At 50.6% G+C, this 20230-nt stretch overlaps 1 protein-coding gene across 1 annotated transcript; it reads right to left on the bottom strand.

Moving 5' to 3' along the window:
• Positions 1-188: 188 nt before the first annotated feature.
• Positions 189-4313, bottom strand: ARL2 (ARF like GTPase 2). The gene is made up of 5 exons (XM_075569905.1): positions 4110-4313; positions 3226-3336; positions 1644-1806; positions 1050-1130; positions 189-778 (listed from the first exon to the last, which is right to left on the bottom strand). Exons 1-5 carry the CDS (start codon positions 4172-4174, stop codon positions 644-646), a joined length of 555 nt encoding a protein of 184 aa, XP_075426020.1. The 5' UTR covers positions 4175-4313; the 3' UTR covers positions 189-643.
• Positions 4314-20230: the final 15917 nt, after the last annotated feature.

A 20230-nucleotide genomic window follows, 5' to 3' on the forward strand; every position in this document is an offset into this window, starting at 1 on the left:
CCACTGAGCATGCGCGGAGGACGGGAAGCCAAAGCTTTCCGCATGCGCAGTGGAACGGGGACGCCAGTGTGCCAACCAATACGTAAGCAACAGTGCTGCTGTGCCAATCAGCCCATGTCATTAAGATTTCATATATAATTAGACATGTAGGATCCAATTACACCATAAAAAAACCACAGAGGACGTAATGTAGGAGACTTTCATTTTATTGTATCTTCAAAACAGCAGATTGAAAATCTAAGAGTAATCTAGCCCTACAGGTGCTAGGCTCTGTATCTCCTCCTGTGCCCAGGCCTAAAAGCACCAGTCTGTGTATCCCGAGCCCAACCATAGAGGCGCTAGTTTGTGTATCCCCCTGTGCCCAGCCCTAAAGGGCACCAGTCTGCATATCCCCTGTGCCCAGCCCTAAAGGGCACCAGTCTGTATCCCCTGTGCAAAGGCCTAAAGGCGCCACTCTGTATCCCTTGTGCCCAGGCATATATGCGCCAGACTTTTCAAAAAAATAAATAAAAGATGCTCCAAAAAGAGAGGTAGTGCTCCCGCACCGCATGCCCCTCTCCCTGTTTTCCATGCCTCCCTTCCTCTGTCCTCCATCCCTCCCTCGGCCAGTCTTCGTTGCCTTGCTTCCTCCTTGCAGTATTGGTCAGTCGGCCGTAAAGATGCGACTGGAAATATCATCTAATAACCAGTCTATCCCAGTTAGGAGATTCTCCCCAGTTACAGCACTGCAGCCTTGTATACACCAGTGATGAGTCTTAATATTATCCAATTCCAGTGCCTGCAGAGAGAGGGGAAGAAAGAGAGAGCAGTGAGGGCAGTGCCAGCCTCTCCCACACCATGACATGTATACACAGCAGATAGCAGTAGACACACACACACACACACCCCATAACATGACTACACAGCACAGCCAGCAGTGCCAGCCTTCTTCCCCCCACTCCCAACATGCAAGATATATACATAGAACCTGTACACTGCAGGCAACAGCCATGTCAGCGACACACACACACACACACTTCCCCCTCAGGTACAGCACTGGCAGTTCTCACCTCTCGTATGGCATCTTTAGAAAGGGCTCCGGGCAAATCTTGTTTGTTGGCAAATACCAGCAAAGTTGCTCCAGACAATCGCTGTGGAGAAAAAGGGATATGGTCTGATGGCATCATCACAGACATAGGATGATGACTTCATATTAGCAGAAGGCAACATGTGATAACATTAAGGATGAAATATCGTAAGCAGGCAGAGGCCTTTGACATCACAATTGCAGGACCAAAAGGTGCATTGACATCTCAAGCTTTGAAAGCATGAGACATCATACGCAAGGAGGGATCCATTTTTATGGCATCATAAGCAGACAGACAGGGACAAAGCAAAAGCAGGTCTTAATGATGACAGAAGCCGAGGCCAATTATATTATTGTAGGAGGAGCCAGGATGTAATGACATCACAAATACAAAGAGAACACTGACAACACAGACAGACTTTTTGATGACATCATATCACAACAGTAGCAGCTATTCGCATTGCAGGCAGCCAAAATTCCTTGTGACATCAGAGGAAGATGGAACATAATGACCTCCCGCCCAGGAAAGCGTGACATCACAAGCAGAGCCAGGAAGGTGCCCGGAGCAGGTACCCACCTCTTCCAACAGCAGCCCCGCCAGCTCCTGCCCGCAGTCTTGCAGCCGTGTACGGTCAGCGCTGTCCACCACCCAGATGAGACCGTCGGTGCTCTCAAAGTAATTCCTCCAGTATGAGCGCAGGGACTTCTGGCCTCCCACATCCCACATATTCAACTTGAACCTGCAGAGAGGAGGGAGATGTTGGAGAGGGTATTAGGGGGAGAGGGTAATAGGGGGGGTGGGGGGGAGAGGGTAATAGGGGGGGTGGGGGGGAGAGGGTAATAGGGGGGTGGGGGGGAGAGGGTAATAGGGGGGGTGGGGGGGAGAGGGTAATAGGGGGGGTGGGGGGGAGAGGGTAATAGGGGGGGTGGGGGGGAGAGGGTAATAGGGGGGGGTGGGGGGGAGAGGGTAATAGGGGGGGTGGGGGGGAGAGGGTAACAGGAGGGGTGGTGGGGGGGAGAGGGTAACAGGAGGGGTGGTGGGGGGGAGAGGGTAACAGGAGGGGTGGTGGGGAGAGGGCAACAGAAGGGGTGGTGGGGAGAGGGCAACAGGAGGGGTGGTGGGGAGAGGGCAACAGGAGGGGTGGTGGGGAGAGGGCAACAGGAGGGGTGGTGGGGAGAGGGCAATAGGGGGTGGTGCTGGGGAGAGGGCAATAGGGGGTGGTGGTGGGGAGAGGGCAATAGGGGGTGGTGGTGGGGAGAGGGCAATAGGGGGTGGTGGTGGGGAGAGGGCAATAGGGGGTGGGGAGAGGGCAATGGGCGGTGGTGGTAGGGAGAGGGCAATAGGAGGTGGTGGTAGGGAGAGGGCAATAGGGGGTGGTGGTAGGGAGAGGGCAATAGGGGGTGGTGGTAGGGAGAGGGCAATAGGGGTTGGTGGTAGGGAGAGGGCAATAGGGGGTGGTGGTAGGGAGAGGGCAATAGGGGGTGGTGGTAGGGAGAGGGCAATAGGGGGTGGTGGTAGAGAGAGGGCAATAGGGGGTGGTGGTAGGGAGAGGGCAATAGGGGGTGGTGGTAGGGAGAGGGCAATAGGGGGTGGTGGTAGGGAGAGGGCAATAGGGGGTGGTGGTAGGGAGAGGGCAATAGGGGGTGGTGGTAGGGAGAGGGCAATAGGGGGTGGTGGTAGGGAGAGGGCAATAGGGGGTGGTGGTAGGGAGAGGGCAATAGGGGGTGGTGGTAGGGAGAGGGCAATAGGGGGTGGTGGTAGGGAGAGGGCAATAGGGGGTGGTGGTAGGGAGAGGGCAATAGGGGGTGGTGGTAGGGAGAGGGCAATAGGGGGTGGTGGTAGGGAGAGGGCAATAGGGGGTGGTGGTAGGGAGAGGGCAATAGGGGGTGGTGGTAGGGAGAGGGCAATAGGGGGTGGTGGTAGGGAGAGGGCAATAGGGGGTGGTGGTAGGGAGAGGGCAATAGGGGGTGGTGGTAGGGAGAGGGCAATAGGGGGTGGTGGTAGGGAGAGGGCAATAGGGGGGGTGGTAGGGAGAGGGCAATAGGGGGGTGGAAGTGAGAGGGCAATAGGAGGGTAATGATAGAGCTAAAAAAAAAATACAGTGAAATTGAAACATGGGGAGACAGGGAGGGGCTGCTGGAAAGGGGAGTATAGTCACCCCCTGTGCTCCAAGGTCTTGATGTTGAAGCCCAGTGTGGGGGATATGGTGTTGATGTCCTCACCGTTAAATTTCTTCAGGATGGTGGTTTTGCCAGCGTTATCTAAACCTCTGTCACCGAAGGGTTAAGGAAGGGGCGCTATGGGTAATATAGACCACAGCTTCCAGCACCTGGGCACAGCATTTTATATTATAAATATATGGACTACTGGTCCCAGCATGCACCAGAGCCCAAACCCTTGTACTGTAATAGAAAGAACTACTGAGATGTGCGCACACACACACATTATTTCTTTCTTTTTAAAGCCCACAGTTCCCAGCATTCACTGGAAGGAATCTATGACAGTTCCCAGAATGCACAAGAACAGAATCTTTCGACTATATTAGGAGTACTTCAGTTAGGTGATACTATCATTATGAACTACATATCTCAGAATGCACTACAGCATACATTTGATCTCTGTATATTAAGGATTACAACTCCCACCATGCATTAGGACTCCTTATTTTAAAGACTACAGCTCCCAGAATGCACTAGAGCCCCTTAATTACACACTAGTTCCCAGAATGCACGAGAACCCCTTAATTACGCACTACAGCTCCCAGAATGCACGAGGACCCCTTAATTACGCACTACATCTCCCAGAATGCACAAGGACCCCTTAATTACGCACTACAGCTCCCAGAATGGAGGCTTATCGCATTAAAACCTATAATAACAAGAACTACAACTCCCAGCATGCACCAGGGAAGAGACACTCACTTTAACAATAAGCACTACAACCCCCGGAATGCACCGCAGCGTCCTCAGGCCCACTACTACAGGCGTCACGCGTACGGAATGCTGGGAGTTGTAGTGCCCACGATCTTCCCCATTAGGATACAGCATGAGGAGCCGAACTTCCCGCTCCTTCTGTTTCATTTTCTTCAGGATGGTGAGGAGCCCCATGTTACCGCCGAGACCGACTTTCCCAGCGTTCTCTCGGCTGTGCCAGCCAATAACAGCACACTCCTCCGCCACGAAATCCGCCTACACTGTCATCCCGCTGTGCCAACCAATCAAAGCCCTTTTCCGCCTACCCTGTCACCCTGCCTGTGCCAGCCAACCACAGTCCGCCTCCCCTCATCTCCTAACCGCCCTCCGGGGGTGGGGTCTTGAGAACGCATATTTTAGCCAGCCAATAGCGTGCGCGGTAGGGGTGTGTCGCCATGGAGACCGAGGCGTGACCAATCCTGACAAAAAAATGAGCATTATTGTAACAACTTTATTAACATCACGTAAATGTGACATTTAACGCATTTCTTGAGTCTTTAGCAGAGACTAGTCATCTAGGGTTGCCAGGTGTCCAGTATTGAACTGGACTGTTCTGTATTTGGACACTCTGTCCAGTAAAAAATGAGAGTTAATACTGGACGTGTATGTGTCCGGTATTACCTCTCTGGACGTGTATGTGTATACCGGTATTACCTCTCTGGGCGTGTATGTGTATACCGGTATTACCTCTCTGGACGTGTATGTGTATACCGGTATTACCTCTCTGGGCGTGTATGTGTATACCGGTATTACCTCTCTGGGCGTGTATGTGGATACCGGTATTACCTCTCTGGGCGTGTATGTGTATACCGGTATTACCTCTCTGGGCGTGTATGTGTATACCGGTATTACCTCTCTGGGCGTGTATGTGTATACCGGTATTACCTCTCTGGGCGTGTATGTGTATACCGGTATTACCTCTCTGGGCGTGTATGTGTATACCGGTATTACCTCTCTGGGCGTGTATGTGTATACCGGTATTACCTCTCTGGGCGTGTATGTGTATACCGGTATTACCTCTCTGGACGTGTATGTGTATACCGGTATTACCTCTCTGGGCGTGTATGTGTATACCGGTATTACCTCTCTGGGCGTGTATGTGTATACCGGTATTACCTCTCTGGGCGTGTATGTGGATACCGGTATTACCTCTCTGGGCGTGTATGTGGATACCGGTATTACCTCTCTGGGCGTGTATGTGTATACCGGTATTACCTCTCTGGGCGTGTATGTGTATACCGGTATTACCTCTCTGGGCGTGTATGTGTATACCGGTATTACCTCTCTGGGCGTGTATGTGTATACCGGTATTACCTCTCTGGGCGTGTATGTGTATACCGGTATTACCTCTCTGGGCGTGTATGTGTATACCGGTATTACCTCTCTGGGCGTGTATGTGTATACCGGTATTACCTCTCTGGGCGTGTATGTGTATACCGGTATTACCTCTCTGGGCGTGTATGTGGATACCTGTATTACTTCTCTGGGCGTGTATGTGCATACCGGTATTACCTCTCTGGGCGTGTATGTGGATACCGGTATTACCTCTCTGGGCGTGTATGTGGATACCGGTATTACCTCTCTGAGCGTGTATGTGTATACTGGAATTACCTCTCTGGACGTGTATGTGTATACCGGTATTCCCTCTCTGGGCGTGTATGTGTATACTGGAATTACCTCTCTGGACGTGTATGTGTATACCGGTATTACCTCTCTGGGCGTGTATGTGTATACCGGTATTACCTCACTGGGTGTGTACTGTATGTGTATTATATGTGTATACCGGTATTACTCCTCTGGGCGTGTATGTGTATACCGGTATTACCTTACTGGGTGTGTACTGTATGTGTATTATATGTGTATACCGGTATTACCTCTCTGAGCGTGTATGTGTATACCGGTATTACCTCTCTGGGCGTGTATGTGGATACCGGTATTACCTCTCTGGGCGTGTATGTGTATACCGGCATTACCTCTCTGGGCGTGTATGTGTATACTGGCATTACCTCTCTGGGCGTGTATGTGGGTACCGGTATTACCTCTCTGGACATAGTGACCTGACCGGCTTGGGGGGCCGCGGGATTTCCCTGAGCAGGGCTCCTGCTAAGGGGCTGGGCAGCTTCCTCCATCCTGATTGGCTGATACTGGGTAATGCAGCCAATCAGGAGGAGGTGGCAGGAGCCTGAGGGTGGGGTCATGAAGAGGAGGAAACAGCATGGAGTAGAGGTGTGTTTGTGTCTCTCTACCGCCACGCTCACCCCCCCTCACACTCACATACACACCGCACGCGCCCCCCTCACACACACAAATCCAAAGCATGCGCCCTTCTAACCCACCGCACGTGCCCTCTCACACGCACAAACCGACCGCACGTGCCCCCTCACACGCACAAACCCACCGCAAGCGCCCCTCACACACACAAACCCACCGCACTCAACCCCTCACACACACACCGCACTCACCCCCCTCACACACACAAACCCACCGCACTCACCCCCCTCACACGCACAAACCCACCGCACTCACCCCCCTCACACACAAACCCACCGCACTCACCCCTTCTCACACGCACAAACCCACCACACTCACCCCCTCACACACAAACCCACCGCACTCACCCCCTCACACACACAAAACCACCGCACTCAACCCCTCACACACACCGCACTCTCCCCCCTCACACACACAAACCCACCGCACTCACCCCCTCTCACACACCGCACTCTCCCCCCTCACACACCGCACTCTCCCCCCTCACACACACAAACCCACCGCACTCAACCCCTCACTCACACCGCACTCTCCCCCCTCACACACACAAACCCACCGCACTCACCCCCTCACACACCGCACTCTCCCCCCTCACACGCACAAACCCACCGCACTCACCCACTCACACACACAAACCCACCACACTCAACCCCTCACACACACCGCACTCTCCCCCCTCACACACACAAATCCACCGCACTCACCCCCCTCACGCACAAACCCACTGTACTCACCCACTCACACACACCGCACTCTCCCCCCTCACACACACAAATCCACCGCACTCTCCCCCCCTCACACAAACCCACCGCACTCACCCCCCTCACACACAAACCCACCACACTCACCCCCTCACACACAAACTCACCGCACTCACCCATTCACACACACAAACCCTCACACACACCGCACTCTCCCCCTCACACACACAAATCCACCGCACTCTCCCCCCTCACACACACAAATCCACCGCACTCTCCCCCCTCACACACACAAATCCACCGCACTCTCCCCCCTCACACACACAAACCCACCGCACTCACCCCCCTCACGCACAAACCCACCACACTCACCCCATCACACGCACAAACTCACCCCCTCTCACATGTACAAACCCACCGCACTCACCCACTCACCCACTCACATACACAAACCCACCACACTCAACCCCTCACACACACCGCACTCTCCCCCCTCACACACAAATCCACCGCACTCTCCCCCCTCACACACACAAATCCACCGCACTCTCCCCCCTCACACACACAAATCCACCGCACTCTCCCCCCTCACACACACAAACCCACCGCACTCACCCCCCTCACGCACAAACCCACCACACTCACCCCATCACACGCACAAACTCACCCCCTCTCACATGTACAAACCCACCGCACTCACCCACTCACATACACAAACCCACCGCACTCACCCACTCACCCACTCACATACACAAACCCACCACACTCAACCCCTCACACACACACCGCACTCTCCCCTCACACACAAACCCACCACACTCTCCCCCCTCACACAGAAACCCACCACACTCACACGCACAAACCCCCTGCACTCACCCCCCTCTCACATGCCCAAACCCAGCGCACTCACCCCCCTCTCACACGCACACACCCACTGCACTCACCCCCCTCTCGCATGCCCAAACCCAGCGCACTCACCCCCCTCTCACACGCGAAAACCCACCGCACTCACACGCACACACCCAGAGCACTCACCCCGTCACACGCACAAACTCACCCCCCTCTTACACGCACAAACCACCGCACTCACCCCCCTCTCACACGCACACACCTGAAAACCTGACCTGTTGGGGAGTGGGGGAGGAGGGGGGTTTGAGGACTGGAGTTGCGAACCATGGGTTTATAGATTAGGGTTAATAGATTTACCCCTGAAGAAGCTGAAAGCGAAACACATTGGGTGGGACTGCTGACAAAGGAGTGGACCGCTACGATCCAAAGAGAGGCCCGGGAACGAGAGACGCGGTGATCCTCCAAGTCAGCGCGGGGGTGACGCCCAAAGCTTCCACGTCCGTGAGACCCGCGTCTCTGTTTGAACAACCCCTCCAGTGTCACCTCGATTTATCTTTTTTTCATGTTTGATTTCTTTTATGTTTCCTTCGTTACGAGGCTCCCAGTGAGCTGATCTGAATGACGGAGGTATGGGTGTCCATACTGTATGTTATCTCTGACTAGTGTACAAGTTTCTCATTGGGGAGGGCCTCCAATATCATTCTTACCATACCTGATTCATATAAACATATTACACTATATTCGCTTTTCTTTCACACCCCAATTTCGCGCCCGAAGAACGCGATTTCTGAGATTTTGAAGAAGGAAACGGAATGTTTATGTGTATTCATTAAAGAGGCGATGCAAGCGGGCGGTTTTATTTGAATTTTTTTTTAAAGCTAGGATTGAAGCATGGGGACTTTAGAGCTGAACCCCATTCATTTCAGCTCCGGGGACCCCTTGCCTCCCGGAGACACCTCCGTAGGGAGAGCCGATAACTGCACGGCTAGCAGGGATCATGTTTCAAAGTTACTGCGGCCAATAGGAAGCCATGATGTCATGTGGTGCAACATGTGTCAGCGTGTTGATGATGTCAGTCCCCTTCATGGGGTTGTTTTAATACAGTACTTGTCAGCCGTTCATTAGATTAGCCATATATATAAAAATTAGGGCAGTGGCCAGGCAGGATTTGCTGCATTAGGTTGAGACCTGATTAGGAGGCCATACTAATAGCCCCCATGATGTGTACTATCTATCAGGCTCATCAGTGAAGTAGTGGGCTCGTTTGCTCACTCTGGCTGTGTGCACCCTAGCAGCCTCCTATCTTCCAGTTTTAATAATATACTGGAACATTCAAACATTAGAGACTGCTTATCTGCACTAGTTACTTTATTTAATTTATTTTTAAACGTTATCACATTTTCAAATTGGTAATATATGTTTTAAGTAGTAGCTATTAAAGGTTAAATTTTAAATTTAGGTAGTGTGCATTTGAGTGAATTTCTTTTGGAGTACAAACCACTGTACCCCTCACTTTTTCCTATTATTAGAGTACATACATTTATTAGGTATAATAATGTAGCAGAATATTAATTATATTAAAGTGTATACATTTGTTAGGCAAAATAATAGATCAGGATATTAATTTTAATAATATATGAAGCCAGTAGGGTACAGCATTAAGCCTACACTAGATCCCTATCAAGCTGCACTCTGGATGTAGAAATATTATCTGACTTTCATAGTCATAGAATCCCAATATTCATAATGTAGCAATATTATGCCAGTAATTGTTAGCCAAATATTGATCGGAAAAACTTACACAGTGATTAGAGTACTAGGATCATCCGTTACATAATATGAAAAACAATAAAATTTTATTAATGATACTAATGGACAATGACGCATGTGATTTTATATATATATATATATATATATATATATATATATATATATATATATATATATATAATCACTTGCTTTTAGGAACCTTTTGACACCTCCAGCCATAAAAGACATCCACACCGTGGGAAGGACCAGCACAGATAACATTCCAATAGACATTGTTTATAGTATAGCTTTTGCTTGCTTCATTCATTGTAACATCGCCGGAAGAAGAGATCAGTGTATCTCGAAAGCTCGCACAAATAAAAGCATTTCGTTAGCCACAGAACGGTATCATCTATTTATTTTTTGATTTTATATATATATATATATATATATATATTGATTGATTGATTGATTAAAAATCCCTAAGGTAAGGTGACTCAGATATATACAGTATTGGATAACCCCCGGGAAGGTAATTATAATTCCAATAGGTATCTCAACAGTAGTATCTCAGATAGGGTACTCCAAGATACATCCAATCGGAAGCAAAATTACTGTATGAGTTTGCAATATAATACACAATTCAGTATACGACCATGTGTATAGTCACACAATTAATGCTCTGTATTATAACACTGTTCCTGCCTGTAAAAGAAGCATCACACCATCTGTTTAGGTCAAGATGGATCTATCGGTAAGGTCTCAATAGATGTATCAAGTGTAAATTACAAGGTATACTACTGTAACGCTTGCGCGAGCCCACAAACAAGACCTGACCCCGGGACTGAGGTGGGAAGGACTGTGCCACACACACACAGTAGCGGAGGCGAGCCCAGAAGGTGGTTTGTAGCGTTGCTGGGTCTGGGTATGTAGAAAGGGTTAATCCAATACTTGCCGGGGTCCGTGGGTTGGAGAGATACACGTAGTTGGAGTCCGTAAGCCTGTGGTCTGGGGTTGGAGAGGTACTCGTCGTCGTTATCCGTAAGCCAGGGGTCAGGAGCCAGAGAGTATCCAAAAGTAAAGCCAGGTCGGTACACGAGAGGTTAACTGCAGAGAACAAGACAAGACTGGGCTGGACAAGACAGGCACACGCAAAGGCTACATAAGGTTATGTTCAGCAAGGTATGACAGGAAGAGGAAGCTTCTTATAGGAGACAGGAACCAGTAGGAGAGGAGGCGGAGTGGGGGCGGAGCCTCTGCAGATGCAAAGGATAGGCTGCAGGAGACAAGGGCTCACAGCAATCTTGACTCGCAGCTGGGGCTCGTTGCGCGACGTCACGCGTGCACGCCGCGCGCAGCGGAGGTGCGGCGTGACTGAGGGGGCGGAGCTAAGGTCTGTGACCTGGTAGAAGAGGCGCGGGTGCGCACGCGCTCTGTAAGCAGAGCGGGGGTGCGCACACCAGCGGGGGGCAGATCGGAGGCAGCAGCCGCTGCGGTACTATTACATAAAGAGGAGGAACCGCGCCGCAAGGGACGCAATCCCCGAATCCTCACAGTACCCCCCCCTTGAGGATCGAACTCCGGACGATCCATAAATGGCTTGTCTGGGTACCTGGCGTGGAAGCGTCTGAGCAAGCCGGGAGCGTGAATCTGGTCACCGGAGACCCAAGAACGTTCTTCAGGGCCGAAACCCTTCCAGTGTACAAGGAACTGCACCTTCCCTCTGGAGATTCTTGAATCAATGACAGAGCGGATCTCGAATTCCTCTTGACCATGCACCAACACAGGAGGAGGAGGGGAAACAACATCAGGATACCTGGAACTCTGTTTGACAGATTTCAGAAGAGAGACATGGAACACCGATGGTATCTTCATAGAGGGAGGTAAGTCCAGGCGGTACGCCACAGGATTAACTTGTTCCAGGATCTTGAATGGTCCCAAGAATCTGGGAGCCAATTTTAAGGTAGGTGTCTTTAATCTGATGTTCTTTGATGAGAGCCATACCTTGTCTCCTGTCTTAAACCTGGGCGCCTCTAGACGAAATCGATCCGCCTGGGTCTTTTGTCTCCGAACGGATTCCTGGAGAGTTCTCCGAATCTTATTCCATGATTCTTGAAGAGCATTGATTCTGGCATCAGCAGCAGGGACTCCAGAGGTATTAGAAGAAATGGGCAGAGAGTTAGGGTGGTAGCCGTAATTGATGAAGAAGGGCGACTCTTGGGTGGATTCGTTTCTAAGGGAGTTATGTGCGAACTCAGCCCACGGTAAGAGCTCAGCCCAATTATCCTGTGTATCCGAAACAAAACATCTTAGATATTGTTCTAATGATTGATTTACCCTTTCAGTCTGTCCATTGGTTTGCGGGTGATACCCGGAAGAAAAAAGAAGCGAGATATTGAGTCTTTGAGAAAACGCTCGCCAAAACTTGGATACAAATTGAGATCCACGGTCGGATACAATTGAAACAGGAACCCCATGTATACGAAAGATTTCCTTGACGTAGATATCAGCTAGAGTTGCAGAGTTAGGGAGGCCCTTGAGGGGTATGAAATGGGCCTGCTTGGAGAACCTATCAACAATGACCAAGATGGTATTCATGCCATTGGAAATGGGCAGCTCCACAATAAAATCCATTGATAAATGGGACCAGGGGCGTTCAGGAATGGGGAGCGGGCGTAGCAGACCAGAAGGCTTTTTTCGAACGGACTTATTCCGAGCACAGATGGAACAAGATGAAACAAATTCCTTAATGTCGTTCAACATCTCTGGCCACCAGAAAGTACATCTGATTAAGTCGGTGGTTCTTCTGATCCCAGGGTGACCGGCCGACCTGGAAGCATGACCCCAAACAAGAATCTTTTGACGGAATTTGGTTGCCGCATATAGGCAGCCCTCAGGTACCTCCAGACCCTCTGGAATCCGGGTTTGAGAGTCCAGAATTTTGTCCAAAATATCGATGGAATTAGCTGCAATGATCAATCTTGAAGGAAGAATAGTCTCTGGAAGGTCGTCGGATCGGTCTCCGGGGATGAATTGACGGGACAAAGCATCAGCCTTCAAATTCTTTGTACCAGGAATGTAAGAGATTACATAGTTGAATCTTGAGAAAAAAAGAGCCCAGCGAGCTTGACGGGAACCAAGGCGTCGAGCACCTTCAATATACAATAAATTCTTATGGTCAGTAAGAATAAGGATTGGTTTCTCGGTACCCTCAAGAAGGTGTCTCCACTCTTGGAGTGCAAGTTTGATAGCCAAAAGTTCTCTATTCCCTACATCATAGTTGATCTCTGCGGGGGAGAATTTCTTGGAAAAGTAGCCGCATGGATGCAGGTGATCTTGAGGAGAACTTCTTTGGGAGAGCACTGCCCCGGCTCCAATATCCGAAGCATCGACCTCCAACGTGAAGGGAAGGGAGGGATCGGGGTGATGCAAAATAGGAGCGGTGGTGAAGGCCTTCTTTAAAGACTTGAAAGCAAGATCAGCCTCCGGAGGCCAGGAGGAAGGATCAGCATCTTTCTTGGTCAAAGCGGTGATAGGAGCAACCAGTGTGGAGAATTTATGGATGAACCTACGATAATAATTGGCAAATCCAAGGAATCGCTGTATGGCTTTAAGCGATGTGGGCTGGGGCCAATCTAATACCGCCCTTAGTTTCTCAGGATCCATGGAAAATCCCTTCTCGGAGATTATATAACCCAGGAAGGAAGTAGAATTTTTGTGAAAAATACACTTCTCCATCTTAGCATACAGACGATTCTGGCGAAGCCGAGAGAGTACTAGCTTGGTATGCTGGATATGTTCAGGCAAGGATTTAGAAAAAATTAGTATATCATCCAGGTATACAATGACGAATAAATTGAGAACATCACGGAAAATCTCGTTAACAAACTCCTGAAAGACCGCAGGGGAGTTGCAGAGTCCAAACGGCATTACTAGGTACTCATAATGGCCGTCGCGGGTGTTAAAGGCCGTTTTCCATTCGTCTCCTTCCCTTATGCGTATCAGGTTGTAGGCACCCCGGAGATCCAGTTTGGAGAAAATGGAGGCACCTTGGAGACGGTCAAACAGTTCAGATATGAGTGGTAACGGGTAACGGTTCTTCTGTGTTATTTTATTCAAGCCTCTATAATCAATGCACGGGCGAAGAGATCCGTCCTTTTTCTTTACAAAGAAGAACCCTGCCCCAGCAGGAGAGGTGGAGTTCTTAATAAAACCTTTCTTTAAGTTCTCCTGGATATACTCGGACATGGCTCGGGATTCAGGAAGGGACAGAGGGTAAGACTTGCCTTTAGGCAGAACGGCACCAGGAATCAGATCAATGGGACAATCGAAGGGACGATGAGGAGGAAGAATCTCTGAACGGACTTTGTCGAAAACATCAAAAAATTCATGGTAGACTTCTGGAAGTAACCCCTTGGAAGGATCCGCAGTCTCTAAATCGGCAAGAGAGAGTGAAGTGAGAGCACAAGGAATGACACATGGGGTAACCCAACGTATGGGTTGTTTATCAGTCCAGTCAATCACGGGATTGTGCAGTTGTAACCAGGGGAGGCCCAAGATTACCTGTACAGATGGTGAATGAATGACGTCCAACGAGATTTGTTCCTTGTGTCCATCCTTGGTGGAAAGGGTGAAGATCACGGTCTCCAGGGTGATAAAGGCAGGCTGGAGTGGACGGCCGTCTATCGCTTCGAGTCCTAAGGGAGTGGACTTCGTAAGCAGTGGGATCCGGTGTTTTATTGCAAAATTCTGGTCCACGAAATTTCCTCCAGACCCAGAGTCGATGAAGGCAAGTGCAGATGTATGAAAGTCCGTACCCTCCATTAAGATAGGTAGAAGGATCCTTTTTGGCAGATTCTTCTTGGAAGAGGAAGAAGAAGATATGGTATCCAAAGCAACTCCGTCATACCTTATAGACCGCTGGCGTTCTCCCGGACGCGTAGGACAGCGATACGCCAAATGACCAGCTAGACCACAATACAGACATAGCCCCTCGCTTCTCCGGCGCTGTTTTTCCATAAAAGACAAATGGTGAGTTTCCAGTGGCATGGGGTCTGGTGCTTCAGGAACTGGAACAAAAGAAGGAGAGAGAGTAGGAGAGATAGGTATAGGTACCGGCGTATGTGTAATCCGGCGTTCACTTCGTCTCTCTTGGAGGCGTTGATCCACCCGTATACATGTAGAGATCAGATCCTCCAGGGCAGTGGGTCTTTCACGTACAGCCAATGGATCCTTCACGGAGTCAGAGAGGCCATGCCAGAAGGCTGCAGTTAAAGCCTCGTCGTTCCAACCGGTCTCCGCTGCAATAATCCGAAACTCAAGAGCGTACTTTGCGACGGTCCGGTGGCCCTGGGTGATATGGAAAAGAGAAGAGACCGCAGTAGCCTTGCGGCCAGGAGTGTCAAAAACCTGTAGAAACCTTCTTTTGAAAGAAATAAAGTTATGCGTGAGTTCAGGCATTGACTCCCAGATAGGAGTTACCCAGGCCAGTGCATCTCCGGTTAACAATGAAAAAATAAAAGCCACTTTAGATCTATCGGTAGAGAAGCGAGAAGGGGTTAATTCAAAGTGGACGTCACATTGGTTCAGGAAGCCTCGGCATCCTAGGGGTTCACCCGCATACTGATTAGGTATCGGAAGACGTGGTTCCTGGGGTATGTTTCCCACTAGAGTAGCAACAGTTGTGGTTCGGCCCACCTCAGGGGGGTCAATGTTTGTTGGGCTGAACATACTGTAACGCTTGCGCGAGCCCACAAACAAGACCTGACCCCGGGACTGAGGTGGGAAGGACTGTGCCACACACACACAGTAGCGGAGGCGAGCCCAGAAGGTGGTTTGTAGCGTTGCTGGGTCTGGGTATGTAGAAAGGGTTAATCCAATACTTGCCGGGGTCCGTGGGTTGGAGAGATACACGTAGTTGGAGTCCGTAAGCCTGTGGTCTGGGGTTGGAGAGGTACTCGTCGTCGTTATCCGTAAGCCAGGGGTCAGGAGCCAGAGAGTATCCAAAAGTAAAGCCAGGTCGGTACACGAGAGGTTAACTGCAGAGAACAAGACAAGACTGGGCTGGACAAGACAGGCACACGCAAAGGCTACATAAGGTTATGTTCAGCAAGGTATGACAGGAAGAGGAAGCTTCTTATAGGAGACAGGAACCAGTAGGAGAGGAGGCGGAGTGGGGGCGGAGCCTCTGCAGATGCAAAGGATAGGCTGCAGGAGACAAGGGCTCACAGCAATCTTGACTCGCAGCTGGGGCTCGTTGCGCGACGTCACGCGTGCACGCCGCGCGCAGCGGAGGTGCGGCGTGACTGAGGGGGCGGAGCTAAGGTCTGTGACCTGGTAGAAGAGGCGCGGGTGCGCACGCGCTCTGTAAGCAGAGCGGGGGTGCGCACACCAGCGGGGGGCAGATCGGAGGCAGCAGCCGCTGCGGTACTATTACATAAAGAGGAGGAACCGCGCCGCAAGGGACGCAATCCCCGAATCCTCACAACTACCAGCAGTCACTAGAATGAGCGCTGAAGGTATAGGATTTAAAATGCAAGGAGAAATATATAACTCTAAGGCCAATATGATAATGTATATTGGTGAGGATCATAACTCAAAGACCATCAAAAAGATAATATAATCCCATTAGGTGTCAATAATGGGTATCAGTATATACTATCAGTAGCCAATCTTGTACATACCCTGTTGGGGGTGATCAGATAATATAAGACCTTAATTGATCAGGATATACTGACTGAAACAGGAGTACTATTAGAATATATATATATATATATATGTAACGGATTTTCTGGCCTAGCCTGACCCACCCAATCTCACATTGGCCCATGTGGTCTAACTAGTCCCCATTACAGTGTAGTGTCTGGTGGTGCACCTGTTGGCAACAGGACTCCTGAGTCTCCCGCATGATGTTGTGTGGGGATTGCCAACCCAGACAGGCAGCTGAGGTAGTGTGCTTAAGTCCTACCTATATCCAGTGCAGCGCCTCCACCTCATCAGGATCCCAGCGTCCGCTTGTGGATGGTCCTGGTGAGGAACTCCTCTGTGGTGCACTCCTCTGTGTAATCACTCCACACTTACACACGAGGGTGTGTTAACAGGATCATCTTTATTGACTTGTGGCGGGCTAGCTGCCCCTCACAGTGGGTGTACTTAGCCTCTCATGTTCACCGCACTTCCCTTTGAAAGGTGTCCTTCCCCCAAATTGGTGGATTCCCTATCTCCCCTCAGAGAGATAGTCCCTGTGCCAGGTCCCTGGTCACAGTCTCATGAGCTGTCTCCTCCCAAGTCTGTACTCAGACTTGCTCCTTGTCTCATATTTACTACTAACTCCACTGATGATCTCTGAACACACACTAACTTTTGGCAGTGCTGTGCCTTATGTATCCTCTGGGCGCTGGCACCACTCTGACATCACTAATCATGGATTCAGAGCATGTGACCACTCCCATCCATACATAGGGCACCTCACCAGGGAATGAGGGCAAACCTCCATAATTACTGCTGGCATGCCCATAACTTACCAGGCCTTACTGTCAGCAGGAGAGATGACTGCAGCCATTTTACAGCATGCTTACATTCTCCCCCTGGTGAATCCCACTGTCCCCGGCTGGGACCTAAATTTGAAGTACCTTTCTTCAGGAAGCACTGTAAAATGAATGACACACATAATTAGTACAATAACCTTAGCACTCTATTTTGCGCCAAGTAAGCCCTGACCAGCAGCCACTAGCTTACGCAATAGCCATCCTGTTCCCCCCTAATAATAGTGGCGAGGATCAGGTTTCTTGACTTCCTGACCCCCCATGTCCAGGACGGTCACGCTATAATCAAGCGACGACCCCCTTTCAGGCCGGTACACTACTTTGTGTTTATAGACACTCCTGCCTATGCTCCACACCCGCATAAGGTGCGCTATCCTCTCTTCAGCTCTGCTGCCCTTAATGGCACCCCCTTAATTGATCATATATTCCTCTATGGTCTCTCGCAACCATCTGTCCCTATTGTCCTCAATCTCCTGCATGAGGGGTTCTGGGACATACGGATATTCCAAACCATGGGAATATTTGTACTGGGCGGTAATAGCCCTTTCAGCCCGGCTACACCTGGTTAAGTTAGCATTCCCTGCTCTCCCTGGTAACACCCAAGACAGGGGCTCATCTGGGTCTACGGGGTCGGCCAGGATACTGGGACCCTTGGGCTTGATACTGCCGTGGCAGATTTGGAACCACCGCTCCTGCATCTCCTTCTGGTGTTTCTCCGGTGTAAATTCCCCCTTAGCCCACCAGTAGTCCACTACATCTCCCCTTTGCAGAAGGAACCGAGTGCGGTCCATCCACCCCACATAACCCTCAAATAATGGGGCCCACCACCGGGTCTCCCTAACCTTCTCGGGCTCGGATTCCAAGGATTCTCCCTCCTCCGTGTCCCCCCAGGAAGACACCCCCGATGTCCCAGTAGATCGGGACTTAGGCCACCTCTCACTCTTTGTAGTGCTGGTTACGGGAGACACCTTGCACAGTGGTCTCTCCTGTTCACCAGCTCCTCGCAACTGTGGGACAGGAAGCTCACATCCAGCTCCTCCCTCAGACAACTCGGGTCTCGCTTGGCAGAGGTAGAGACCCCTCCCCCTGGTGAATATTTGGGGAGGGTCCCACAGATTCACGTTATGGCCCATAATTGGCTCTGAGCCTGTCACAGTCCTGGAGGGCGCGGCCTCTGATTTCGTGCCACTACCCTCAACAGGGCGGGGTTCTCTCTTTGGTGCCAATCCCGGCCAACTGTCTGCAACTTTTGCATTTGCAGCATTTTCTGCACTCGGCCCACGCGGTCTCCCAGGGAAGCGGGAACCGCCATTTTGGATCGCTCTGCAATCCATATTAGCAGCAATTGTAACTTGAGTAGTAATCACCGCCTGGCAATCAGATACTCCCTCAGCATTCTCACACGTAATCGCAATGTCCTTACAGCTATCCTCCAGGGTTGCACCCCGGGAATTTAGGCAGGACAAGAAAGGCGCGGCTACAGCTTTCGCGCCACTCCACAGCAGGCTGACAAAAGGCATTTCCGTAGCATGCTCTTCACCCGCACACACGCCATGTGCGCTCTCTCCATTATCCTACATCCGCCATCTTGGACCTTCCGCACCGCGCGGATCCTCCATTCTAGCGGTCACCATTCTTTCACTGTACTTAGGATTATTGTACATGGAGCTCCTCTCTGCGGGGCAGCTACCACACCAGTACAATAAAGATTACCTTGATGCACCACCTTGTGTACCTAATGTAGGCTGGACTCGTGTTTGCACTACCTCAGGCTAGGCTCACTCTATCTGTCTCTGCTGTATCTCCTTCCTCCCAGTCTGTGCTCCCTTCGGTAAGTGGTCTGGAATGGGCTAGAGTACTCTGGCTCTTCCATGCAGTACTTGGGCGTCTACCTACTGTTGGCTAGCCTAGCGCAGACCCTCTCCAGGATTCCTGACCATGTTAACAGGCTATCCCTTTAGGCATCCTACCAACTAGCACTGCCTCAAGGTGACTAGGACAGCTATAGCCCGGCTCCAAACCCCCAACTCCTTTCAGGCCCCTAGGTCGTCCCTGCGAACTGACAATACTCCATCAGCCCCCTGACTATCCCTAGGTCCGTCCCAACGCAGCACAAAGTGGCAGCAGACACTCTCCCTGTTTCCCAGTGTGCCTAGCAAAAGCCTGTCCTGTTGACAGGTATCTCAGCAGCGCCTCCACTTGTAACGGATTTTCTGGCCTAGCCTGACCCACCCAATCTCACATTGGCCCCTGTGGTCTAACCAGTCCCCATTACAGTGTAGTGTCTGGTGGTGCACCTATTGGCAACAGGACTCCTGAGTATCCCGCATGATGTTGTGTGGGGATTGCCAACCCAGACAGGCAGCTGAGGTAGTGTGCTTGAGTCCTACCTATATCCAGTGCAGCGCCTCCACCTCATCAGGATCCCAGCGTCCGCTTGTGGATGGTCCTGGTGAGGAACTCCTCTGTGGTGCACTCCTCTGTGTAATCACTCCACACTTACACACGAGGGTATGGTTTAATAGGATCATCTTTATTGACTTGCGGCGGGCCAGCTGCCCCTCACAGTGGGTGTACTTAGCCTCTCATGTTCACCGCACTTCCCTTTGAAAGGTGTCATTCCCCCAAATTGGTGGATTCCCTATCTCCCCTCAGAGAGATAGGGCCTCATGCAGTAAGCGACGATTATGTGAAATCGGCAAGCTTACCGATTAGTCATGTTCTTGGCGATTTTTCCTCTCCGTATGCAGTAAGTGCCGAATACATTCAAAATCAAGCCGAAAACAAATCCGCCCACTCTCACGATGATTAGCCGATCACACACAGGTGTATTGGCGTGCGTGGCGGGGTGCTGTTAGGTTGCCCAATCACAAATCTTGCTGAATCAGGCGAAACAAGCATGTATTGGATAGCGCGCCATATTTAAAGGCAACGTGTACTGCTAATCATTCTCTGTGTTGTTGGGAGTGAGAGAGAGACGCACAGAGCTTGGTGATTGAAGATTTGCATATTGACTGAGAGACTTGTTGTGTATTGGGAAAGCTTTGTCCTTTGTTGTTTTGTTTACATCTTTGTCT

Source organism: Ascaphus truei, chromosome 14, assembly GCF_040206685.1.
Source record: "Ascaphus truei isolate aAscTru1 chromosome 14, aAscTru1.hap1, whole genome shotgun sequence".
Taxonomy (NCBI): domain Eukaryota; kingdom Metazoa; phylum Chordata; class Amphibia; order Anura; family Ascaphidae; genus Ascaphus; species Ascaphus truei.